General features: G+C 42.8%; 1 protein-coding gene across 2 annotated transcripts; it reads left to right on the forward strand.

The window, feature by feature from the left end:
- Nucleotides 1-4322: 4322 nt before the first annotated feature.
- Nucleotides 4323-27593, forward strand: xrcc4 (X-ray repair complementing defective repair in Chinese hamster cells 4). 2 transcript variants are annotated; one of them, XM_037117271.1, is made up of 8 exons: nucleotides 4323-4447; nucleotides 8299-8442; nucleotides 9100-9290; nucleotides 13851-14017; nucleotides 15529-15660; nucleotides 15920-16059; nucleotides 18971-19112; nucleotides 26210-27593. In XM_037117271.1, the coding sequence occupies exons 2-8, from the start codon at nucleotides 8301-8303 to the stop codon at nucleotides 26310-26312; spliced, it is 1017 nt and encodes a 338-aa protein (XP_036973166.1). In that variant the 5' UTR covers nucleotides 4323-4447; nucleotides 8299-8300; the 3' UTR covers nucleotides 26313-27593. The 2 variants fall into 2 exon arrangements, with proteins under 2 accessions (XP_036973166.1, XP_036973167.1); XM_037117272.1 differs by lacking the exon at nucleotides 26210-27593 and adding an exon at nucleotides 21433-21567.

The raw sequence follows: 27593 nt of genomic DNA on the forward strand, positions 1-27593 counted from the left end.
TTTCACCATTTTCTGCCATTTAAAGTCCAAACACTAAATTGATTCATTGAGGAAATATCAACAGATGAAAATAATCATTAGTTGCAGCCTTGGCCATCCCTTTTTACAGATTCATGAGTCCAGGATTGTTCGATGAAAAGTTCTACAGTGTGACAAACGCAGGACACTGAGACAGACCGCAGAGAGCTGCAGTCAGGTGGTCAGCGGCTGTCCTCCGGCAGACACTGCGAGCAGGAAATGCTCGTTACCCAAAGACGGAGCTGGAAGTCATTACTGCAGGATCCAGCCCTAAAGTGTTTGACGCATGTACACGTTCATCCACATATGTCTGCTCCCGGCTATGAGGTGCGGGGCGATGCTAAAGACAGGCGGAAGGAAGGATCCCTGAGTGGTGCAGAGGAAGATGAAAGTGAGGAGTTACAGTTAATGACAGAGGAGAGGAGATCAGAAACCGAAGGCCCCGTGTGGATCTGTCGGGAGTCTATTGGAGCTAATAAGGCTGTGGTGTCTGGTCGGGCCCTCTGGTGATGTTTGGGAGCCACTGGGAAATATGTTTCTGTTTATCTGATGGGTTCCAGCAAGTACTAAAGGTTGGATCCACTATGTAGTCAGCCACTCTCTCAGTATACAGCAGTGTGGCGTGAGTTTACTGTTTGTTCCAGTTAATGATGAGTTATTTTATCAAACACAGAGGAGAAATGAAGCAACTAGGATTCGGATCATTTGTTTGTTTTGGGGTTTTTTTAGGGTTTGGTCTTACTTCCAACTTATCCAGGTCAAGAAGGTCGTAAGATTGAGATGATTTTTTTCTGTCAGAGTGCTGAGGATGAAGCGAGGAGACTCTCAGCCTGACTAAAGAAGCTGCGATGTCGTCTGGTGGTTCGTCATCCTTTGTCCAGTGGAGCCAAAGTTCCTCGTAGCAGCTTCAGCTAAAAGCCAACCTTGGAGGCCATCGGTTATCGTGTGCGATGATATTAATTTTGGGCTTCCAGTGTAGCCAGCAGATATCCGAGTAACAGATATTTGTGCCAAGACGTCGTCTTCTGTTCGCACAGTCATATTGTTTAGGATAATAAGCCATTACGCTCCTTCTCCGTTGCTTTCCACATGGACCACATGGATTCGTCTCTTTATCTGGTCCCATACCTTCGTCCTACAACAAAGAAAACTCGAAATCAATAAGTCAACTACGTCTAAAAGTCAACAATAGAAAAAGTTCTACTGGGGACACAAACCTCAGTCTCCTGGTTGACAGTCCTGCTTCGTTTTAAGGTTGGAAACCACCAGTTTGATCGCCTGACTGCTTGCATTTCTTGGCCCATTTGACATTGTTGTAACCACGTCGCCACTTTCCCAGATCTCAGCAATTACTGGTGATTACAATGTTATCCAGCCTCATTCCCTGCTCAATGCAAATCTGCCAAGGAATGAATCTATGTTTGGCTGCACAACTCCATTCAGCTCTCTGTCTTCTTCTTCTTCTTCTTCTTCTTCTTCTTCTTCTTCTTCTTCTTCTTCTTCTTCTTCTTCTTTTCTTCTTCTCCTTCTTCTTGCCAGCAGGTTTAAACACTGATTATCGTCTCGGGACTATTAATCCAGACAGACGGAAGAATAATCAACAATCTATGAATAGTGAAAATACCTTTTTTTAACATACAACTTGTTGCTGCATAACATCTAATAAACACTATTTTCTTTGTCCCCTGAGGTTTGTACAACATTTGGAAACTCTATGTGGACAAATGTCGGAGTAACGTGAACCAATCGAAATTATGTCCAAAACCGATTTAAAAAAACGCTCATGTTGCACTAAAAAAAGCAGAGTCTTGTCCACCCTCCAAACACTATGCAGATCTGATTTTCGCTGCCCGTTCCCATCGACACCCACCTCACCAAACAGAGAGCAGAATCTCATCCCTCAAGTGCCAATCTAAATAAATGACCCAGGTCCTGGTCCGAGCACCAGCTTGTTGACCTTTCCTATCGCCAAAACCCCTCAGAGATCTGTCACGATCGACCGGCCTCCACCTCAGTGAATAAACTCTTTATTCCTAACAGCTGCTGTGATGCTGACTGGTGAGAAATAAATGCGCAATGCAACGCTTCAAAGGCTGTTTAGCGGTCGACTCCATTTAGTGTATTTAGGAGCAGGTTGGCCAACGACTTCAACTGTTTTAATGGCAGAAGGAAACCACAGACATTGTGAAGAGAAACTCATCAGATGTTGAGTAACCGAGGTTCACACAGCCAATACAAAGAACATTTCCAGGAAGTTGCCGGAGTGTGTTTGACCACAAATCCAGCTACATTACTATTCAGACAAAAGAGGATTGTTTTACAGATGTTTTTTTGCATATTACAGCTGATTGTGCAGAGTACAAATTAAAACTCCTCAGAGGCAACAGCATTCTCCAGAAGTACGAGAAGGACTGATTTTTATCTCATTCAGATGCAGTGGACTGAATATGAAGGACAGTAATATCATCAGCAACCCAGATTAATAAAATAACAATAACAAGCCTGGTTGTGTTTACATAGACGTCTGGAAGCTAAGTTTGATTAGCTGATTGAGGCTGCACTATGAAGGCCTGTGGGCAACATGGAGGACATTGTACCGACTGTATCAGCGCCTCTAATTAAAAACAGATACTGCAGTGTTTTGATTCTTTGTATGCATGAATCCCTGCTGTATCCATACATGAAACTACAAAAAAATGCAATTTTAACACATGTTTGTGGGAAAATCAAGGCTTTTAATGTGTTTTACTGCAACCCTTTTTTTTTTATACAACCACTGGGGGGCACCTAAGTCAAAAATGTCTTATCCTATATATCATGGCTTTAATTTAACATAAAAGGACATACATAGGTTGCTTCTGATCTTGTTATATAATCCATCTGAGGGTTATTAACAAACAAGTAGGACACAGAACCTGACGGACATCCAGAGAGATAGAAAAGAGCCTGAGACTGAATTAAAGAGCTGCATGATGGGAAATACAAACAGATAAACAGGAAGGAATTATTATGGGAGCCAATTTGGAATATGAGCAAACACAATAAGCACCAGCTCATCACAGAGTCTTCTTCAGTTTGAGTGTGCCTTAGAGGAAACCAGTGATCCCAGTAGCTTCCACCACTTTAAGGGCTGGGAACTGCAGCCAAGTAGAAGAAGCACAAAGCCCCATCAGAGCCAGCGTCTAAATACACAGTTTATTATAATGATGGCAGATTTGCTAGCAACATTCACAGTCGTTTTTTGGAAGAACGGCTCCTGGATTTCAGACAGACAGAAGAAGCTTCTAGCTGATTTCTGTTGGATGCAAATTTCTTTCCCAGGGTGGAGAAGTCACGACTTGCCCTCCTCCACCCGTGATTGGCTGGCCCTTGCTCACCCTCAGAGGCCACCTGAGAGAGCAGGACAGGTTAATCCCTGATGCTAACTGCAGTCATGCAGACAGCGATGAACTACACACATACACATCCCTGCAGAAAAACAACTGATTCAGGCCTCAGTGTGTGTGTGTGTGTGTGAGTTTGTGTGTTCCCCTAATAGAAGGCGCTGTGATGCTCGAGCAGCTTCTTAAAGCAATTATTCTTGGAAAGAGTTTCTGTTTGCAGAACTCAAATCATAGTCTTCCAGTAAGCCCTTCATTTCCCTCTCATCGACATGCGGCACACAGTTTGTTGCCTTAGCCTCACCGGCAAGGAAACCAGAACAACACGGAGGGACGAGGAAGAGAGGCGAGATCATTACTATTGAACTTTAACTGGCTTCCTCTCATCAGATGTCACAGTTGTCTGTTCTCAGTATGCAGATATGTTGTTATTAAAGGATTTTACAGCTTATTTTATGATCCAAAAAACATTCATTTTTGGATAATTTTGGCTGATCATGCATATTGCATATATTTGGGCAAAGGCATTTCTATTTTCTTTTCTTTCATATTTCAACTTCAGCACTTTTCCTACAGCAAAATTAACACAACGTGTTTCACCCAATTATAAGAGGGTTGTCATACAATTAGGCATCAGTTTTGAGTTACTATTGAAAATAAAAGATGAATTTTCCTAATAAGTATTCATATAAAATAAAAGAAGCAGTGAAATGTAATAAAAACAGGTGGATCATGTAGTAACAAATTAGTATGCCCATTTCAGGATTATGCAAATTATATTATTTTAATTTATTTATTGATGCATTAATGCGTTAATCATTTAAGTATTGTAGCTAATAAATATTATGATCAGGCTTAATTTAAAGTATAATGGGATGCTTATACTTGTGTACATTTGCTGGATATTGATGTCCTGGTCCTGGGAGCAGCTGTGTCGCTTGGTGATGACGTAGGAGGCGACTCGCCGGGCGCAGTTCTCAGTCAACAACAACCAAACATCAGATTTACTCCGGTTAACAAGCCGTCGGGCGGACACGGTGAAGCTGTCGGTAAGATTTTAAGATTAAAACCATCACGTTGTTTGTTGTCGGAGGAGTTAGCGAGGTTTTTATCCGCTCGTCTCGTCACGTGTTGAAGCTTCAGCTTGTGTTTACATCCAGCGGCGCTCAGGGCTAACAGCTAGCTAGCAAGCTAACAAACACCGGGCTGTATCATTCATAGCTCACAGTGGAGGGATATTTTCCTTTTTCTGTTGTCATCAGAGGTTCAGTACGGGAAGAAAGTCACAGCCAACCTTTTTATACTTCTAGACATTTAATGGAATGGTGGTTAGCTTTAACTACATGCTGACAGCAGTGGTGGAGGACGCGTCCACATCCTTTACATTAGTAAAACTATATTTAGCACAGCGTAAAAAAAAATGTTCCCTGTGATAACCTTAGATTATTCTGACTGTGCTTTAATATTGAAACAGGATTTTACTGTTGCAGTTCGTCTGGGTGGAGCTCATTTGGACTATTTTGTACAGGACTGCGACTAATGATTGTATTATCCATAAATTGATTGAAGTTTTTAAAGAAACTGTAAATAGTGAGAAATCCTGGCCTGTCACAGTCACCCAGAGTCCAAGTGACACCTTTGCCAAGCTAATTATTACACATACATTAAAATACTTCACACAGTTAAAAGGAAAGGCAGCAAATCCTCACATCTGACTGAAAAATGTACTTCAGTATTTATCAGAAATAGTTGCCAAATTAATAATAAGTGTTTTTCATTTTCACGCATATTCATTCATACAGTTTGTCTGTTAACAAAGGAGTGGTTGAGATATTCAACTGTGAGTCAGGCTCACAGTCCTGAGACCTGCATAGTTTTCTTTCAGTTTATTGAATATTTTTTTTAGATATTTCTGTGTGAAACAAACTGACTCAGCATCGTCGTACTAAAAACACTGGAATTAGTCGTTAAGATAATCACCATCTGTAGAGAATATGAAGGTTGTATAAGTTAGTTTCCTGTCATTCCTGTCTTTTAAATGCAAGAAATTACACTTTCCAGTATCTGCCTCACAAATGAGAAGTTCCTCCGACTTTGCATGTATTTAGTCCTGAAGCAGGTGTTGGAAGGATGTTGTTAAAGGTGAGGCTGCTGTTGTGCTCTGCTCCAACGTGTGTTGGGACGTTAGCATGCCGCTGTGGTTGGTCATTAGTATCCAGCTAACTGAGGTGTGAGTTTCTCTGCCTCACTCTGCTGAGCCTGTACTTACACCTAATGAGAGGTTGTGTATTACCGCATTACAGTGCTTACAGGGCCGTGATGACATGGTTGGATGGAGCTGGACTAATCATTTTCACTTTGGTCATTACATAGCCAAACGGCAGCAAGGAAAACTGATGTTTAACAATTACATAACCCTCCGTCTGGCATGAGGCCTGTGCATACTTCAGTGAAGTGGATGGACAATGAGATCCTACTTTGTGGATTTTTAAGGGGGTGTTAATTAGATTTCTCACTGAATAAATGCAGTTCCTATTCTTTACTATAACACTGTGGAGGTCTTTTAGTTTTCTGATGATTAAGGACAAGAAATGTGGTTGATGTTAGTGTTTAGACATTACAATGCTGTAGCAATTATAAGAATAAGATAACATACAGTAAATAAGGTCAAAAGTACAAACCAGTAACAACTAGCTAAGAGGCTAGATGGTGTTAGAATTAAAGCCGTTCAAAAATAAGAGCAGCTTTTCATTTTCAGCTGATGGACGTCCATTTTTTTCTGAAAAGGTTAGCAGGTGCTAATATGTTGTAATGGTGTAAAATGTTGGCTTAATTTCTGATTTGGTCAATTTTAATCAGTTGTTAAACATTCCGGTCCTGAATAAGAGCATCATCTGTTTCCTCACAAATTAACATAGTTACCTAATTGTGTGCTAATTTACATAATGCTAGATTTGCTCCTGTTGATACCTTGCAACTTAGCGAGGTCTTAGTTAGTTAGCCAGGCATGCTAACGTCAGTGTGTATGTGAAAGCAGACAAATGCACTTGTTGTTTCAGCTCCATGAATATTGCTTCAGCATGTGGATGGATATAAAACAGGCCTCTTTACAGATGCAAAGCTATGGTTTGATCATTTCTGTTTAAGAGGAGGTGAAATACGCGATCAATTCCCAAAAAATCAATTTGCTTATTCAGATTTTATAAAGGGGGTCTATTAACATAGTGTTTCCCCATGCTACTCACCGTGTGCCAGCAGCTTTACAACAGACAGGCCTTGTGCGTTTTCTCTTGTGGGGGGCTTCTAGTTTTCTCCTGGCCAAGCCTTATGCGGTCTCTGATGGTTTACAGATCCATTTTCCCTTCAGAGCTTCAATATGTCTTTCATTCTCTTTATAAAACAATAGCCGGACCCCCTGCAGCTGCTGCTGCACAGATAAACTCACAGCATGTCAAAGTAGCTGCTGTAAAACCAGAACCATATTCACAAGGGTTTTTTTTCCTCCCCCCCTCTTCTGTCAGTGGCTGTTTTGCAAGATAGTTGCAGCCACGGTGAGTGAAGGTTAAGTTCTGGCTGGCGCGTGAACAACAGGCCGCGACACATGCCAGGAAAATGATGTAAAAGCAGCTGTGGGAGTCCTGACAGGTCTCCACCAGGTCTGACACACCTCCAGCTATCAGGACTGTTACACTGTCTGTGTTTAAGTATTTTACTGCTTGGGTTAAATCTGAAGCAGTGGGCTCATTATAGATACTTAGAATAAGAAAAAAAAGAAGCTCTAGATTATTTTTTATTTGACATAACGTGACATAAATCCGCTGTATGAGACATTTAACGCTCACTTTCTTCATGCAAACAAACAAATTACCTGTGTCAAGCCTGTTTTCATGGTTTATTTGAAGTTTCAGATGCTCTTTAGCTGATCAGCTGATGCTGGAGGCTTTCTGCTACACAAAGTCTGCACTCTTATCATCTTGTTGTCCAATGTGCTGCCCATCTCTATATATTGTAGACCAACATTTAAAAGAATTGTTCCAGTTTTATAAATGTTCTGCATGGTACCAGAATTTAACATTTGCTACAGTACATGTCCATGAACACATACCAACTCATTTTCTATTCATGTTAATATCTGTTCAGTCTGAAAACCATGCATAAGGTATTTGAAATACCTTGACTGCCTTAAAGTTAAACCTACAGTCCACCATGTTTCTTACTTTTCTTTTTTAGGTTTCTGAGTGAAAGAGTGTTTTATTGTGTGAACTGACATGTCTCTCTCACGGTGACTGTTTCTCCCCTAACAATACGTCTCTGGCCAGTTGTATAAAACTCAGTTTAGATTGATGACTTGATGACAGTGGTTTACATTTTTTTTCTGGCCTGTCCCGGTTAAGTTCGTGCAGCCAATCCCACATTTATTTAATCAGTCATTAACAATGAAAGAAGCAAATAATAAAAAAGGATCCCAGTTTAATTTTAATTTAATCAGCAAACCCTTGTTTGTTTATTTTCCGCACATAAATCTTACTCGCTCAGCTTTGTTTCTGTCCACTGGCTCTGCGCCGTCCCCTCAGTGTGAGCCACTAACTTAATCTGTGTTTATACTCTACAATGCACAATGACAGACATATACAGACACACACAAATCTGATTCTTAAAGCTGCAAGTACGCCTGATTCTGTTACATAAATCTTCATTATGGTGGTACTGGCGTCATTTCTGCTCCCACGGTTGGACAGCAACGGAAGAAGAACTGCTTGTAATCAGCAGTTTGCACATTGATAATTAGTTATATTCTAGAAAATAATGTATGAAGTCCATCCAAGTTCCTCTGAGTCAAAAATAATCAATGAATCAGCCGAGCATTCCTCTAACTGTGTTGTTTTGTGTATCTCTGCAGGGATGCACACGTCAGTGCGTGAAGTCCACATCCCATCAGAGCCCGACTCCTCCTACTTCCTGCGTGTGGACTGGAGTGGGCGGGGCTTAGGTTCAGGCTTCCAGTTGCTGTTGACTGATGGACAGGATGCTTGGAGAGGAGACGGTAAAAATGTCCCCCGGCTTGACCTCGCGGCCTGTCGTGTCACATTTAACACGTCTGACCTGACAGATTTATGCTCACCTGATACTTTCACCTAGACCTCACCTGTTTGACCACACACACACACACACACACACCTTTCTCACTTCACCTTGGGACATTTTAGAGTGTGCCATCGTTGACCTTTTCGGCTGTTCGGACAGTTACGCTCAGAGGAAGATTTATTAGTTTCTCTCAGGTGTGGATTTAAAACAAGGTGCTGAAAACACAACCAAAGACTTTCCATCCAACCATCCATCTCTTATTCTCGTTAGAAGGTATGAGAATTGTTAGGATCTGTACTTGTAAACTGAACTAATGTTAAGTATGTGTGCTGGTGTGTATTTGCTGCTGGATTAAAGGGTTTAAAGGGAGCCGGCATGTTAGTAGCAAAACAAGACAACAGCTTCTCATTTTCAGCAAACTGATCAGTGGTGTAACACCTCCACCCTGCCGCTAAACGCTGGATTGATGCTGTCGAAAGTGCCTCAAATTGTACTTAAATGTAGTCCTTGAGGAAATGTACCCAGTTACTTTCCACCACTGGAAGTCATTCTGTCTCTATTTGAAACACTTTCTCAGTATTGATATTAGTTGCTGTGTGTTGTTCTGACTCTGTAGTGAGCGAGGCAGCGGTGCGAGGTGAGGCAGAGGAGCTGGAGATGACGACAGAAAGGTACATCCAGGACCTCCAGCAGGCGCTGACCGAGACCGAATCCTCCATCACGTACAGCTTCAGCCTGACGCCGTCTCCACCCGACCGCAGCTCCACCGTCACACTGGCGTACGAGAAGGTCCAGAAGGACATTTCTGTGAGTGAACCCGCTCTCGACAGTCTTCACAGTTATCTCGGTGTGATGAACAGCTGATGTATGAGCTCACATGAAGGAGTGATGGTGTTTATTTAAACGCTCCTCTCTCCCAGCAGACGAGTCAGAAGGTTAATTTCACAAAGTGTTTTGACTTTGCAACTTTTTATCAGTAGGAATGTAAGTTGATTGTTGACTTTAAAGCCATCTTCAGAGTTGTTGATGGTTCACATGACGTCAGCCTGGTGTTCACAGCGGTGTCACCTCTACTTAATTAATCTACGTCTGATGTTTAAAAGCTCCAGATAAAAGCGCACCGAGCTCGTTCTGATCTCCTGACTGAGCTGAGGAAGTGATGCATAGAGTGTGAAATGTTAATGTTATTTCAGAAACGAGTGGTGGCTTCACGTGATTCTTGCAGTGTTGCATCACTTAAAGTATCTGACCCGATACAATAACAACCAGAAATAATCACGTGAGGACGGACACGTTGGGTAATCTGTGGGTGGCCTTTATATTTGTTCACGTGGTTCAAATCATCTGCACGTCACAAATCAATGTAACCTTTACAGCTAATCCTCGCAGCGAACTGTTCACAGATCAGCGGTTTAGTTTTTAATTGAGTTTTGGTGTTATAAATTTGCTTTTCATAATGCATTATTGCCTCTAAAGGTTGTCTTTTCCAGCTCCAGTTGTATTGTCAAGCCTCTTTACCTACATTTCTTTACTTTTGATAAATTATTTTCTTACTTTGAATGTGTTTGTTGCAGTGTAAAGGTTTGAGCCATCGGTTGTCAGTTTGGGCTCTGGGAAATCCACAAGTAACAACAAGTTAACGGTGTATTTCATTTGATCGCCTGTTGCTGTAACTTCAAGGAGAGAATCAGAGAGCGAGGAAGGAAATCAGCAAACGAGACCAGACGTAATGTGCATAAAAAGTCACGTTAGATAGATTTTAATCTGCATGGAGGTTGTTTAATGGTGTGTTCACTTCCAGCAAAGCAGAGTTTGACTCACGTTACTCGCGCTGGTGTGTATTCGCCCCAGATTACGGCGCATTAGCTGTGAGTTGGCTGCGTTTGTCCGTGTGTTTGAATTCAGATAAACCTCTTGCTCAGCTCAGCACTCACCAGAGTTTCCAGTTAACTTCAGAATCTGATGTGACTTCAGGTGTTTATTCCTCCAGAAGGTCCGACTCTGCGCCTGACTCGGTCCTCTAAAGCTCTGATCAGCTGAGCAGCAGCTTTTCTACACTTTCCTGATTACACTGACATGCTTCTGCATAACATTTACAATGCAGGACTTTTGTTTGTAACAGGGTATATTTACAGTGTGGTATTAGTACTTTTATCTACGTAAAGGGTCTGAGTACTTCCTCCTGTATTCTTGAGAACACGGGACGTGAGGCAGATGAGCAGCGTGATGGTGACTGAATAATCCCTGTTCAGAGGTCGGTTGTGTGAACACACTCATTCATGATGTAGACACCGAACCTTTGTTGCCATGGTAGTTATGAGAAAGTGGAAATCTAAGTGTGCCTGTTGCAGCACAGAGGAAATGAATCGCTGCTTCTGTTTCATAAAAACAAGAGTTCCAAACAGGCGATTTACAGAAGTGCGCTGGGATGCGTCATCGGAGGTGTCCGAGGGTTTCTCTTGCTCAACACGATAATAAAAAAAACAGTAAGCCATCTGTCGTAAAGTTATGAGTCATAATGAGAGGCTTCAGTCTAATGCCCGGTCATTCCCCCTCTAATCGTCGGTGCTGTTCAACGCTACAAAACGCCTAAAGAGCCCAGAAGTGAGACGCTCACACACACACACACACACACACACACACACACATACATACAGGTGTTACCTGCGGTGGTTAGCATACCAAACCTGTGTGTGTTTGTGCTCTTGCACGTCGTCAGCTTGTTCTGCTGATTTTCAGCAGCGTTTCGGAGAAAAATGTGTGAGACTCGACCGTCTGTGGTGACATTTGGTTTGTGTTTCACAGATGTTTTCTATCATCAACTTGAATAGATTTAAAGTCTTATTCCCACGACGATACTGTATTGTGTGGTATAATCATCATCAGACGGTCACAGTGATGCCAGAAACGCACAGTTATGCATTTTTGGGCAAATCCTTTTAATTTGAACAGAACGGAGTGAATCTTGAGTGTGAGATCTTTAACTAACTTACTTTAATTGAACTTAAAAGCAGAACACGAACAATGGTGCTACAATTAAGTCATAAACCATTTAGATATGAAATTGTATGCACTGGAGCTAGATTTGACACAGTTCTTTTTATTTAAGATGTTAGGGAAGTTTAGTCCTGCTATCTCAGACTTGAGCCTGCAGCTCAGGTGGCCAAATCCAAACACCTTGAGCATTTATGTTCCTGTTTCATGTTAGACGTCTTAACCCTTGAGCTGAGTGAAGACCCCTGATGTGTGAAACTTTTAACAGTTTCAGCAAGTTGACCATGATGTACAACAGGCCGTCTCATGAAATCCAGCTTGGCACAAGTAGTAACTGTCAGCGGCAGAGCAGCTTCCCCAAGAGATGATTCACAACTCCAGAGTTTCTCCATGGAAAGTGGTTACTGGAGGAACAAACACATTAACAAAAATGAAACTTTAGCGACAGTGTGAAATGAAACACTGAGCAAAACTAAACAAAATCATTTCCATATTACTTTGAATACGATCTTCCTTTAATTTCATTTTTTTAATCCCAGTGGACCCTAAATTTCAATCTGTGTTGGTAAATGATGAATGAACCTTGTACAGGAGCCATGAAGGAAGTGTGTTGCTGCTGCAGGTTGTCAGCCGTTGTGAAGGTTAACATATGTTCAACACAAATTCAAGAAACTTTTGCACATTTTTACAGGAAACTTTGACTCAAACTGAAGATGAATCAAAACAAAACTCAAGTGCTCATTTTTTAGAAAATGAAAACTAAAAGTGTTTTTGTCTTTAGTAAGTTGACAACGAAGATACAATCCCCCTCATATACAGCCTGTCTACAGACTTATTTTACAAGTTAAGAGTTTAATTTTGTTTCCTCGGTCCTGTTAAGTTTATAACCACAGCTTTTAGTTTTGTGCTGGGCATGAGATCGAGCCCATAGGTTTGTTTTGGAGGCTCGATGTTGTCATGACTCCTCCCGTCTGGAGTTTTGGACTCCCTGAGTTCAACTTAACAAGCTCAAAGGATGCAAGTTCAAACTCACTCGTCTGTATTGAGAAAGATCTATTCTATAAACACGCTGTTATATTAATGACTTTAACATTCACCGGCTCTGTGTGAGCGCCAATATTTCTCCCACTCTGGCAGTAAATTTAGAATAGGTGGGGTTGCTCTCCGAGGTCTCTCCCCAAATGAAAGTGTCCCGCGGTTAATTAGTGTGAATCAGTGAGTCAGAAACGGCTTTTTGAAACAGAAGCGTCTCTATGACGACATGAGGAACCTTTGCCCACATCAACAGTGTTTCAGCCAACGCGCTCCAGCCAACTGACCGGTGTGTCTCAGGCAACAACATGGAGCTCTGACCAGTAGCTCCACAGCTCAGATCCTTTTAACACGGAGCAGCCAGGTGACAGCTGAAGTTCTTGTTTCTGTTTAACTTGTAGACGTTAAGTGCTTTTAATACCGACTGTGAGTGTATACGATGAGGCAACGAGCTGGAAGCGTTTGTCAGAAGAGCTCAGAAGAGGTATTTCCACTGCGAGCAGTATTTTAGTCTGAGGTTATTTACTTAGTTTTTTCTAAGAGGCGCTGAAGTAATAGCTGGCAAATATCAGACACTCTGTAAATTACCCGAAAGGAAATGCAGAGGGTGGGAATACGTGAGCGCTTGAGGAAAGATTAGATGAAGAGATGTAAACGGTTGGTTTCTATCACATGATGACGCGTCTTCACCTCATTAAAGTAAAATGATCCAATATCTCAATCAGTGATGGGAAAAATGGGACCGCCTGTCTGTTGTTTGATCCACAACTTGGGTCCTGACTGAAATATTCCAACCTGCACTACACATATCAGATGATATACTCCTGCTCTGATCCCTCATACAAAGATATGTAACGGAGGCTTGATATTTTACAGCCATGCTAGCAACCTGCAATTTGTCTGGTTAAGTTAAAATATTGCAGCCTACCTCTGTTAAGTTTTATCTCTTTTCTTATCCAGTCAGCACACACAGACACACACCTGCAGACACACAGCTGCTCCCCCCCCCAGTTGGTAAAGGTCAGTTATTTAGGGAGCTGATGGTCGGAGAGGTCAGCGGTGATTGTCGCAGCTCGGCCTCTTATCTGTGTGTAAACACGGCAGAGACGTATTTGAGGGAAAACTTTGCTTCCCAGGTGACAGCTGAACAAATGTGACAGTGACCAGACGCTAAAAAAGAAAGATGTAGCGCTTTTAGTCTGTAAAAATGGAAAGACTATAAACACAGACATGAAGTACATAAAGAGGGTGATAACAGAGCTGAACATCTTCAGGGACAAAATGCCAACAACAAGCTGGCGGACAGCAGATGCTTCAGTGTTGTCTGATTTCTCTTTTCAGTTCCGGCTGGGTTCTGTTCTGCTGAAGGTCGTTCCTGAGCCGGCGAAGGCAGTGAGAGAGTTACTGATCCACAGTCTGCAGAGGGGAAACACACTGGAGCACAGCAACCAGAAACTGGAGGAGGAGAACCAAAGACTGAGCCGAGAGCAGCAGCGCATCACTACAGAGTAAACATACATGCAAAACACAGAGCGAACAGAGTTTCCACTGATCAGAATCTAAACCAAAACCAGGCAGGGATGGGGAGGATTTCAACATCGGAAAAAAAGGGAAAGATGTTTAATAAATTCTCCCCAAAAGTTGGGAAAATTTGAAGATTTGTTAAACCAAATCAAGGTGGAAATGATCCTGTTTCTGATTCTTTGCAATAGATTTTTTTTCAATCAAGAACAGTTTCAAAAATCGTGAGCACCGGATCTGGAATGGGCAGGTCAGATTTTTTAAAAATGGCCAAGAAAATCTCAATCTGACAGTATATTAAATGTTTTGCATATTTGGGACCTCGGACACAGTTTGGTTACATGGAGACATTAGATCTTTGTGGGAACACTGCAAGTTACGCTACTTCACTTTTTGCTTAAAAGTTTCAGTTCCCCTTGAATCCACCACAGCGTTCCCACTGAGTTTTTACCCAACTCATATAACACAGTGCGGGGAGGGGCCGTCCGCCTGCAGCTGTACGTCACTTAGAGCCATGAACTGATGTCACAGCGGCGTTAATGTGAGTTCATCACACCCGTCAGAGTCCGCGGGGCCCCTGGGCTTCACGTGGCTCAACATATAGTTCACCTCAATCGTAAAAGTGGAGGATAAAGCCGATGTTGTTGCATATACGCATGTGTTTCTGTCGAAAAAATTCCATGAAAACGCCCAAAAACCAACGACTTTCTAGTGCGTTTATTTCTCCCTCCCTGTCCGTGGCTCTCAGCTCCAAGATCGCTGGTTCCTGCTGAAGATGCAAATCTTTAAAGGGACATTTCACCTCAAAATCAAACATATATTGTTTTTCCTCTTACCTGGAGTGCTACAATAATCCATCCAGATTGTTTCGGTGTGAGGTGCGGAGTTTTGGACATCAGCTGTTTGGAGGTTTCAGCGTTTGGTGAGAGACTAGCCAGCTCAGCTAACTACGCTAAGTAAAGTTTCAGCTCAGTCGAGGAAGACGGCATCAATGTTTACATCCCACGCTGCTTCTTTTGCTTCTTGTCCCAGAATAGATGCACGCTTCCCTCTGCAGGGTTGGTCGGTCTAGTTTGGTAAAAACATAAAATCCTCCGTGCAACTGTTTTCTGGAAAGAGACGCTGCTGTGCCGTTTTTCCAATGTAGTTTTTTGCCTCTTTAAGCTCCACAGTTCATTCATTGTTGGTTTCAGTGTGTTCCTGTGATTTGTTGACTGAAAGATACATGACAGAATATCAGATTTACACTTTAATCATTAGAATTAAACAACATAATCAACATGATATGTGGATCTTATTGCTGAAAGACAAGAACTGCTTTGAAGCTGATGCCCACGTCAATCACCTCGTGTGATTCATGGCTTCGTAATCACTCCATCAGCTGCACCATCCATCACTGATCAGCAGTGGTGGTGTTATGTTGCTAGCATGAAACATATGTGTACTTTTCATGACATTGGGTGAAAGCTAGATTTTAAGACTTCTCTGTGTATTCCAGACTGAAGCGTTACGCGGGTGGTAAAGAAGACCTGGAGGCAGAGCTGTTCTCTCGGTTCATCCTGGTCCTGAATGAGAAGAAGGCGAAGATCCGCAGTCTGCAGGAAACTGTCACAAACCTTCAGGAGACGAGGTAGAGTACAACATTTAGTGCTTCAGCCCTCCTAGGCGAGGGATAATTTGTTGGTTTCCACCTTTAATCGCACCACAAGATGCCACTTAATCGTACAAACTGGACTGGACTGGACTTGAACTGATACTTCTAAAACATTACGTGCTTTAACTTCAGCTAAATCTTCTACAAAGCATCGTTGTAGGTGGTCCATAAAAAACTCAGTGTTGTTTTTGTTGCTGGTTTCCTTCATGTGCACGCTCTCTGGCTTCTGTTCTAGGAGGTCTAATGGACAGAAAAATGAAGATTCAGTAAAGTCGGGCCGAACATCAGGTCAGGAGGAGGATGAATATGGAGGCAGTACTGATGAGGAGCCCGAGGAAGAGCAATCAGCCGCAGCCTCCACTTCATCAACCCGTGGTATGAGCTCAGTCAGGTCCCATTAACGTGCTCAGTATCATTCGCAGCTCCACGTATAAACCCTGCAGTGCTCTGACAGAAGGGAAACTCATCCTGCACCATCAGTTGTGGGCAAAAGTGTGTCTACGATGGCGTATTACTTTTAAATTACCGTCATGACGGTTATGGAGTGAGTTCTCAGGCAGCAACTGTTACGGATCATCTACAGAAAGTACTTAATTCCGTCGCTTGAACGGGTGGGTCAACATTACATCACAAGGCGGAAAATTGCCGTTGCAGGTGTTGGAAAACACCTGGCGAGGGCAAACATTAGACACGGTTGAAAACAAAGAGCAGAGCTGTAACTCTTCACTTCACAACACCTCGGTAAGTCCAGACGTGCGGTTATCAACAAAACACAACACGAGTCGTTTGAGATTTAGTAAATATGATATTTTTTGGGGAGCTGTTGTCATGGGAGCTGAGTGTATTTGCACCCTCGCTGAGAAACTAACCATGACATCATCGAGGAGTTGTGTAATGCAGAGTGGTGGGCCTCCGTGAACTGACATACCAAAACACCTTTAAATGCATACAGCCTCTAATGTTGACGTTACACTTCATCAGCCTCCAGACTTCGAGCTCCCAGAAGGCCTGGATATGATTAATGTGCCAACAGCGGGGAGACTGGATGTATGTCCTGTAGGTGTGCGTTACACTAAGATTGATTTGAGCAGAACATGAGTTACCTATCATGGAACTGTGAGGGGTTTTCTAGGGGAGTTTTTTTCGCCCTCCTCTCAGCTGTTTACGCCCCAGATTTTTCCACTTTCTCACAAATCGTCAGAAGCCAGGTTGGGTTCGACTGAGGTGTCCCCGTTCCGTCCGTCTGATGAGGAAAAGCTCGCAGGATCTGTGTTGTTTCTGTTGCCACGACAGTGACTCAGACGGCAGCGCGTTGCCAGTTAGGACCAACAGATAGAACCAGGGACGTTTTCAGGAAATGAGTTTCTGTTTTCGTGTGTGCTTGCTGCTACCGAATGGTCACAGTTTTCATCCACAGCACAGAACAATCTATTGTCGGTGTCAGTTTGTCCCTCAGCCCACGATGGTGAAGTAAGTGTGCGTCTACAAAGACCTGTTTAATCGTCCAACCCAGTAAAAAGTAATGGAAAATTAATTTCTTTGCCCTTTTTTGTTCCTTTGTGCTCTAACAGGATGAAATAATTGTTTTATTTTCTACTGACCAAACAGATTTTTTTTTTTTTTTTTTTTTAAATTTTGAGCCTCTACCAAAGAGTTCAGATGAGAAACATTGACACTGGGTTTGCAACTGAATTAATACAGCTAACTAATACTTTAATCTAATGGAGGACATGTTTGTGATTGGTCAGATGCAGCACACACCTCCCTTTTTACATGAATACGCTCGTGGCTAGATGATGAAAAACTGGGTTGACTTGACTTGTTTCTGAGTCCACCCAATGAATGAAATCCTAGATATAATAATTCATATTCTCCTTTTAGTCTCCACCAACTTTAGAAAATAATAATAACATGGCTCGTCAGCTGCTAAATGCTCCACTGTGTTCAGCAGCTAGTATCTAACTGCGTCTTTGGTTAAGTTTTTGAGTTTGTTCTCTGCAGACAGCTGCAGACTGCTGCTGGAAACCTGGCCAGTGACTGTAAAAACCAAAACAATGAGCTGAAAGACACCAACACCCTCTGTAGAGCTGCAGAGTCGGTGATATTTTATACAAAGTGCAAGACGTGTATCGACAACATATCACGGATTGATTAAATGTTTGACCAAACGGCAGAGAAGACCATGAGAGGGGAAAAGAAACAGCTGACACCTGTCGACTTTGTTGTGGTTTTACTTGCTTCTGCTGCTTTGTGTTCGTTCAGGTCATTGAGTTTAACAACCAGCTTTAACAGACTGTTTTCGACTCAGTTTATTCATATAAAACAGACAAGACGATGTGGAAACCATTCACCAAACTGAACGGAGAGGAATATATCAGCAGCGATGAGGAAGAATACGTAATTTTAAGGATGTTTCTGTGTTTTCCACCATCATCCTCCTGCCTTCAGTCGCCGTGTTCCTCTGCTCTTTGATCCCCGGAGAACGTGCTGATTTGCGGGTGGAGAACCATCTGCCTCTGTTGTTCCACACACATGTTCCCGGTATTCCTGCGTTTAAGGACAGAGGGAGAGCGGAGAGGTGATGACAGCAGAGTCAGATGGCAGAGGAGAGGAGTCACGAGCAGATGTTGGCGAGATGCCGGCTGCCACCTCTTAGACTCAGACAGTACAATGGAATGAGAGAACTGGTTATCTGGTGTTGGTATGTCTTCAGATTCTTTAGCTGCACAGCTGGAAGATGCATAAACCCCATTTTAACCACAGCAAATTGACGTGAAGATCGTTTTTTTGGTCATTGGCAGATAAAAACGGTTTTGTCATGTCTTTGTGGCTCTAAAAATGGTGTTACTTTCTCAAACTTGAGACAGCTGATAATACAGCTAGCCGTGTTTCCCTTACCACATGTTGATGCTCATTTTGTTTGGAGTACTGCATCAGAAAATGTTGGCAGAAGCAGAACATTGTGAGCAAAACACTTTTTTTTTAAGAATGAATGCCTAATGGAAGCGGAAGAGGAAGAAGCAAAAGAAGAAAGAGGAAGAAGGAAAAGAAGAAGGAAGAAGGAGAAGGAGGTGAAGAAGCAGAAGAAGAAGTTTCTTTATTTTGTCCTGAGCAGGAAACATGAAGGCCTCCTCTCCCTTCTGTCATCAGAGACAGATGTCAGTTTTGTGTCTTTCGCTGTGAGATCATGAACTAAATGAAGATTATGCTGTAATTGAAATGTTGTCTGTCTCACTTTGAGGATAACATTTTACGCAGGAACCTGACTGGCTCATGTTCTCCTCAGAGTCCTCTGCTGCGAGCCCATTGGACGACAGCCTGAAGGACATCACAGACGTGGCCCCCTGTCGCAAGCGGCGCTTTCGTCACCTCGGGCCCCCCGATCCCCCCGTTAAAAGACCGAGCCCACAGCCTTCCCAGAGAAAGAGGTACATGTACATGTGTTATGGCTGCTGCATTTAGTGTTTGCGCTGGATTTGTTTTGACAGTGAGTGAGAAGCAGTTCCTCCTACATAATAATCCCCTCCTTTGTGGTTTTCAGTTAATGCCTCTCTGAGACGTTTACTGGCTCTGTAGCCAGTAAATTTGTCAAATGTGTTCATATAACCAGGGTGGGACACCTCCAGCCAAAAATAAGATACAAAAAAACACATTTAATCTATTTAAATCTACTTTATTGTTACAAGTTGACGTTAGCATACGCCTCCCTTCTTTACGGTAGAGCAACAAATACAGAAGACGTAGAGATGTTGATGTTTGTTATGATGGTCCTCTGTTGTCTCGTCTCTCCTCCCCCACCTCTTCTCTCGCACCCTTGAATGGGAAAATCAAACATCATAAAAGTTCCCTGTCACTGATCTGCTTTATGTTGGGTAATTACACCCAATCTGCGGCAGCTCTCTTTGGGCCCGAACATTCAGATGTTTAGAGGTCTTCCTCCCCCCCCACGAGAAGTATAAACAAAGTTAAAGTGGCAGAAAAAAAGGCTCATCTCGTTCGAATGGCAGCGGTCGGTTGTAAACCCGCTGATTGACCACAGCACAGTCTGTAAATATCTGATGGAATGTGAGGAGAGTCGCAGGCAGATACGAACACACAAAGATGCACAAAAGACAACACACATGACGCTGCAGAGCTCACTGTACCATAGAAGAAGAAAAAGAGCAGCAGCAGCGTGACCTTGTTCCAGCGTCCGAGCTCTTGTAGCTGCAGTTTCCACTCCTGTCCCCCCCCCCCTCTGCTGCGTCCAGATAGAACGGCCAGCTGTACACCTTTAGGGCGTTATCACATTTACAACATTCCTCCGAGAGGGAATATCAAATTCAGCGCTCCCAGAGTTTATTGGTGATAAAAAAAAAATTTAAAAAAAGAGCAGCGTTGGCCTGCAGGTTTATGATTCGCGCTGCCGGTCTTTTCTATCAGTTTCTGTCTCTTTAAGCACACAAACACATGCTGCCTCGGCTTCAGGCAGAGCAGCTGGGGATGAGCAGACTGGATGTAGCCTCGGGAGAAAAGACCTTTTCCCCCCCCCAACTGTGGCCTTTATGTGAACACACAGCTCCACTAATGAGTGTGTGGAAAACATCAGGTCAAATGTTTGGAATCGAATCAGCGAAAATATTTTAGGGTTTTGGTAATCACATTTTTTATTGGATCGGAGCCACCGAGTATTCGACAACCTTGAAAAATCAACTATATTTCTTCAGAATTGACTACACAGTGTTGCTGTAGCTGTACACACTTAAATATGGCATATGGCTGTGTGTATGTACTGAAGCATATTGTGGCACCTGGTGTTACTGCTTTATTACAGCCACAGGTAAAAACAATGTACATCATCCTAGACAAATGTGAATCACAGAACAGTTTGGTTTCGTGTGAGCTGGGTCAGGACTTTCGATCCAGCCTGGAGAAATCTCATGGATTGATATCTGACAAGCTCGATACCACCAGGGTTAAACTGAGAGAATGAACCAGGCTTTTAATTTGTTGGATATTGGTGAATGCCGTTATTCTCAGGTCTGAACACAGTGCAGCGGGGGGGGACTTCTAAGGGACGTCCAGGACTTGAACTCGGCAGCCAAAGTCAGTGACTGGACAAAAAAGAAACAATTATGCAACTTTCTTCTTTTTCTCTCCTTCTCTTCATCTCCTCTCACTCCCTCTGTGTTGTGTCTATAGTCTCTGTATCTACACTCAAAGTCCGTCACAGTCCACATCCAAAACACCCCACAATACCAGCGCTCTTGTTCCCCGTATCTCCCATGTGCCAGTTTCTTTTCTGGACGTGGCCATTTAGAAGAATATTCCAAAGACATGTCTCAATCTGACGTTGTTTCTGCAGCCTTCCAACAGAGGGTGAATCAACTCGGTCCAAGCTTCTTCTTGACTGCCAGCCACTGTAAGCTGTGCCACATGCAGATGGCCGTAAGTGGTGCCATCCATCCCCAGCTGCTGTCAGTAGTCGGTAGTGATGCCCATTACGGAGGCTTATTACCAGCTCTGACTGCAGCAGTGAGCTGATGAGCAGCTGGAGCTGGCTTCATGTTTGATCGCTGCTCCCCCTCTGAGCTGGCAAACAGCGGCTGCAGAGGAGAGGCTTTTGTCTGAGAGAGGTGCCTGTTAACGTGGAGGGGAGGGGGATTCAGGGCTGCTGGCAGTCCTACACCCAGCTATTGTTTTTTCCCTTTCCATCGCTACTCAACCCATTCACCTTCCTCTGTTACCTCCATGTTTTTCTGCATGCAGGTCGTCCACAGAGAGGATAGAGATGAGGAGGAGGAGGAGGAGGAGGAGCAGGAAATGAAGGGAGAGCAGAGAATTAAATGAAAGCCACATGAACAGAAGACAAGGATGACTAATTAAAGGAATTGCTCAACATTATAAGAAACGGGCTTATATTTGTTTGCTTGAGATGAGAAGATTGTTTGGATAAAGTTATGAACTGGGCCGGCTGGTTCTGGAAGAGTTTTTACTGTGTGCACATTTCAGATTCTCTTTAAATCCTCAACGTTACTGAGGACAGAAATGCTGGATTCTCTTGACCAAGTCAACAATCGCTATTGTTGTTTTTGTTGATATTCTGGCCACCAGTTTCAGTATTTTCAATTTAATTTCTCGGTATTCATCTTTGGTTCATCGTTGCTATAAATCTATAATATCCCTGAGCAGTTACGTCAAATCTGGACAAAACGTCGGCGGTGGAGCCTCGTTCATATCTATGCTTAAAAAGATCGACTTCCCGGGTATGAAAATACCTGGATCCTCCGTGTTGTGGAGCTGGCTAACTTCTGGTTTCATTCTTGGCTCTTCTCCTCTCCAGCGTTGATAAAACTGATGCTATAGCAGATATGCAAACCCTCTGAGGAACCGCCATTGTTGTTGTTATACAAACGGTTGCTTCTCTTGCTGGTCGTCGCATCTAAACCGCGCCTGAACTTCCTCAAAGATCTGTGATTGGATGTTTTGTTGCTGAAATTCACCTTAATTTCTCCCCTTAAGTTGTTGTTTTTTATGTCCCCAGGCTTCTTGTACCTTTTAGCTTTTTGTCAAACTAACCAGATATTTTCTGAAGGCAGCTGTTCATTTGTTGTACTGGACAATTCAACCGAGTGAGTTTCATTTCCAGCTAGTCGAAGGAGTGCTCCAACTGTGAGTCACACAACGGTGTCTACGGAAAAATTAATGGGCCTTTCTGAACCAAAGTACCGAGCAGATGGATAAACAATGTTATTCATCGAGAAATAGTTCCAGTAAAAACTGCTTTTTTTTTTTTTTTTTACATCTCTGTTTTGTGGACGGACTAAAGATGCATCCAACTGATTGTTCCGGTCTTTACGCGATGCCAAGCTAACCATGTTCTCACTCCAGTTCCAACATCAGATCGATATCTATCTTCTTATCTCGCTCTTGAAAGGAGAGGTGTTGAAACTGTTTCTTCAACAGAACTAGTCTCTTCAGGTTCCTTTTAGGTAGTAAGCTTCGATTTCTGTAACACAGCTGGTTCTTCTTCTGATCTTCAGAGTCTCATTTTGGACTTATTGTAGTTCTGGTTAACGCGTCCGTGAGATGTAAGTGTTTGTGTACTCAGCGGACTGTTTTCCCATGAAAAGACACTTGCAGTGAAACACACTTGCACACTCTCTTCCTCCCTCACATGCAGACCGGTTCTGTGAGCGATCAAACATCGCTTCTAGCCATCGCAGATAATCACTACAAGACATGGGACTGGTACGGCCTTGTTGGGCATTACACTGAGATGTTTTATAGTTTGTTGTTGAAGCTGTGGCCCTCTGACATGATCCAACGCAGCTGTGAAATCAGTACAGTTTGACTGAGATATAAATGGAGTTTATGAATGTTTCTGTGCTTGTAGTCAGAGGAAAGAATCCATAATAAAACAGCTTTTCCCTGTAAAACGATGGGGGGGAAACAGTTTTGCTATACAAATACTTTACAATGTTTCTCTTTTAATACTGAGAAATACTGGAGGCTTTTTTTAAGACTATCCTAGCGAAATAACAGTAACAAATCCGTTACTGTATTCAAGGCAACAGTCTGTCGGTGCAACTTCTTGGTAAACATACAACATATATGAACCAGCAAATCTTCACCACAGTCCTGCTGACGCCCGACCATCTCACGCTCCGTTTCCCCATCACTAGTGAACAAGACCCAGAGATACTTAAAGTCCTTCACTCGGGGCAGGATCTCAACCCCCCCCCCCCCCCGCCCCAAACTGGAAGTGGTAATCCAGCAATATCCGGCAGAGAACCACGGTTTCAGACCCCAGAGAGAGATGCTGAACATGATTCATCAGTCGGTCCTGGTCTTTTGATAGTTAAGTACATTTAATATCAGATACTTTTAAGACTTTTCCTCGAGTCCTATTCATACTGGTGACTTTCACTTCTACCAAAGTCATATTTTAATCTGATATCGTCACTTTTACTCGACTGTATCTTCTCCATACATTGAACAACACTGCTTGTGATGTAGGACTATATCAATAAAATGTACATGGTTTGACTTGCCCTAACAGAAACACTGTATCTGGTCAGAGGTATTTCTGGTTAGTTTACTCAAAAACTGAACTTCAGCTCGTGCGCAGCGGTGAAGTCGAAATCTCAGAGACAAATACCTGCAAACCTGTGAAACATTATCTGTGTGCACGTACCACAAAACATAAGTAAAAACAGATATATATTTTTTTTCCTTTTGTAATTTGGTGCACTGAACCTTTAAATGACACAACTTCAGCTTTAATTTCTCTCATTTAGACACAACTAATCCCTCGGCCCAGCTCGCTTCAAACTGAGCCTCTGTTTAGTTTCTCGGGCGACAAACGAGCACATAATTGGCGTGCACGCTGCAGCGCTGGTGTGTCAGCAGACCGGCTCTGTGTGGGGGCTCCTGTGTGCCCGGTGCCTGAGCTTAACCTCACCTCTCAGGGTTGAAACCGCTCTCGTCACGTCCCCCTCGACCATGTGTTCGTGTCTCCGGTGGTCCTCCGTGGCAACGTGGACCAGCTCCCCCTCTCCAGTGAACACGTCTCTTGTTTCCTCTTAACTGGTTCCAGCAGCGCAGCAGTGTTTGTCATACAGTTGGTAATGATTTAAACAAGCTCAGGGCCTCCCCTCGCTTCTCCCTTTCCTTTCTCACACCGGCCTTTTCTTCTTCGTTCCCATTCAGCTAATCGGCGTTTCGGCGGGGCTGGATTGGAAGTCTTGTGTTCACGTTTCCTGAAGCTCTCTAGAGATGTTTCTCTGGATTGTTGGTGGTCCTCAGACCAACTTTGGTTTACATCCGTCAGCCGATCACATGTGCAGTAAGGCCAGAGGTCGACCACGCTGGATGGTTTACAGAAGGGGAAATTCAGTTACCTCATACAATTATTTTTTTTTTTACCTCAATCAATATCCGCCTTTGTCTGGTTGCTGTTGCCAGCAGTAACTAACACAGAAGTCAAACATCTCTGATTGGGTCACATCGCCTGAAATGATATCTTCGAGTTGGGAGCACGTCAACATCTTTGAGGAGGTGGTGTGACATGATGCAATCAAATCAGAAAAACAAGAACAACAACCTTTGCCACAGAGTTCTCCATGGCCTTATAGTCAACTAACTTATCTAAGTGTTGTAGCAGTAGCTCAATACTGCCATTGAGGTGATGCTCCAAGCTGCGAAAACAGATTTTTTTGCCCACTAGTGGCAGAAATAAGCTGTGAACACAACATTGGCTGATACGGTAAGATATGTAAGCTTCTTCTACGTACGTAAGTTGATGCATCCATATTTGTAACTTCACCAAACTTCTGTCAAGAGTTACTGATCACAAACATGGCAACAATAGAGAAGGTTCATTGTTGTTACGTCGGAATCTGTACGTTTTCAGAGAACATACACAAATAGTAATTAATTGTAATCAAGTATCTGCCCTCTTTTAGTTTCTAAATGCTCCACTTATGTTCAGCCGTGGTGTCTGCAGGTCCTTAAAATGTCTTAAAATATCATCTAATGGTCTTAATGAGAGCTTGTGAGGTCTTGATTGACTCAAATATTATATCTCATTTCATTTTTCCATCTTAAAAACATAATTTAATAAAAAGAATTCTTCCGCGTGATGATCAAACTCTTTTCCATCTATCCCTGAGTCAATACTGGAGTTTAACTTTACAGCCAAAATGCAGATAAACCTGACAGACTTGAAACTATAAACCTGCCTCTGCACGAGAGCACTCACACACTACCGACCTTTTATACGTGCACGCAATGCTTGAATTAGAAAAAGATGTTTAGTCAAGAAATCCGTCTGAAATTAGGTGAAAAAGATTATCTTGAAAAGGTCTTAAAGAGCATCAGATTTAAGTGTCTGACCAGATAGTCTCTCTTCCCAGAATTATTCCCTTAAATCTGAAAATGTTAGTCTTTTTACAGCATCAGCCCCTGAGGATGAACTACAGTTGGCCTACATTTGTTTTCCCCTCTCAGTTTCTCCCCCTTGATCCTCTCTTGTCCTCTTTTCTCTGCTACCCACTGTGCATCCCTGATCCTTCCTTCATCCAATTTATGTCCGAAATTGTGTTTCCTGACCCCCCCAAACATCACATCACACGGTGTTTGGACTCGAGCGAAGGCAGAATATACGAGCCTCTGCAGGGAGAACGCGAGCTTCAACGTGGTAAAAAAAAAAACAAAAACACGAAGGTAGTCGAGTCCAGCATTTGATGTAGACCACTTATGGTGGGGGAGCTGCAATTACACACACACACACACACACACACACACACCTACATATCTACACACAGGTATAAAAGCTGCCCATGTGTTTCTAGTCTTGTGGGCCACATGATACACTTCCCGTCTCAACAGGAAAACTCTCCTGTAAACCAGCTTCATTAGCCCACTGACCTGTTCCCCCTCTCTCTCTCTCTCTCTCGCTCGCTCTCTCTCTCGCTCACTCTTTTTCTTCTGTGTGTGTGTGTGTGTGTGTGTGTGTGTGTGTGTGTGTGTGTGTGTCGTACAGAACCGACCCCCCTGCAGGATCCAGTAAGCAGCAGACTCCCCAACGCGCCACAGATGCTGCAGCAGCAAGTTCAGCAGCCGAGGACCTGTTTGATGACTTCTGACCCTCCTCCTCCTCCAGACGGGTTGAACTTCCCTAAAGAGTGTTAAAAAAAAAACTATTACACTGATTTCAATCATAGAAATGACATTTTTTATACCGAATCCACATTTTAAAGGTCATGGATTGCAATAAATGTATTTATTAGGACTGTTTCTGTTACATATTGTAAAGGTGGGTGATGAATGAAGTGGGGAAAAAAACAACACAGTGTCTCAGTGAGGTGCTGTTCTTACAGGAACCTCCAGAACAGCTCCAGTTCTCCCTGTTGTCCATCTCTGGTGGAACCAGAGTCATTAGTTGGGCTCCCAACTATCTACAGAATCCCTAAAATCACAAGAACCACTGGAGGATTCTTGAGTGATGCTAAAACCGTCAAAAGGAAAGAAACTTTCTGAAGGATCACAAGAACAATGCTAAGGAATTCTAAACACAACATGATTGTTAGAACCACCTAGATGTTCCTAAATGATCACTAGAACCACTGAAAGATCCTGCAAGAACCGCCTAAAGTAACCTCAGAAGCTCCAAAAGGGCCATTTTAAGGAAACAATAGCACAAAGTAGCACAAAGAAACCCTAGAAGATCCTGAATGATTGCTGAAACTGCCTAGAGAGAACCTACAGAATCCTGAAGAATCCTAGAACCTCATAAGAGGGTCCCTAGAACACCCTAATTGATTTTTTTGGACCACCATATGGAACCCTAGATAACACTAGAGCCTCCTCAATGATCATCAGTAGCAGCGAACGAAAGGAACCACAGAACCCCCCCAAAAATGATTTTTAGAGCAAAAACTTCCTGAAGTTTGTTGAACCAACTCAAAGAACACTAAAACATTTTTAAATGGTGACTAAAACTGCCCGAAACAAACCCGTAGAACCTCCTCAAGGATTGCTAGAACCAGCCAAAGGAACCCTAGAAGTCTTTAAGTTGTTGCTAAAACTGACGAAACCCTGTAACAGTTTCAGGGTTTGTTAGAACTAACTAAAGAAACCCTACATATATTCTAAATTCCTGCCTAACGACAACCTTGAAATCTTCACAAGGTTTGAAAGAACCAACTAAATAAACCCCAGAACATCCTGTGATCTGTTGGCTGCGCTCATTTCTCCAGGTGTTCCTCTTAATTTGTCACCTGTCTGTGGTTCTGCTGAATCATCATGTATTTTTAACACTGGGAAGAATTCATTAATGTGCTTCATGAACTGGTACTATTGTGATTTTTACACGTTTTACAGACTTGAAATTGTTATATTTTTACCAATAAAAAGTGAGACTCTTG

This window comes from Acanthopagrus latus, chromosome 12 (assembly GCF_904848185.1).
Source record: "Acanthopagrus latus isolate v.2019 chromosome 12, fAcaLat1.1, whole genome shotgun sequence".
Taxonomy (NCBI): domain Eukaryota; kingdom Metazoa; phylum Chordata; class Actinopteri; order Spariformes; family Sparidae; genus Acanthopagrus; species Acanthopagrus latus.

What these genes read in the sequence shown, in the direction of transcription:
- xrcc4 (XM_037117271.1), top strand. Translation starts at nt 8,301, where the DNA reads ATGCACACGTCAGTGCGTGAAGTCCACATCCCATCAGAGCCCGACTCC. An exon ending in GGATGCTTGGAGAGGAGACG is followed by an intron (nt 8,443 to 9,099) that starts GTAAAAATGTCC and finishes CTGACTCTGTAG; the next exon opens with TGAGCGAGGCAGCGGTGCGA. An exon ending in AGGTCCAGAAGGACATTTCT is followed by an intron (nt 9,291 to 13,850) that starts GTGAGTGAACCC and finishes TTCTCTTTTCAG; the next exon opens with TTCCGGCTGGGTTCTGTTCT.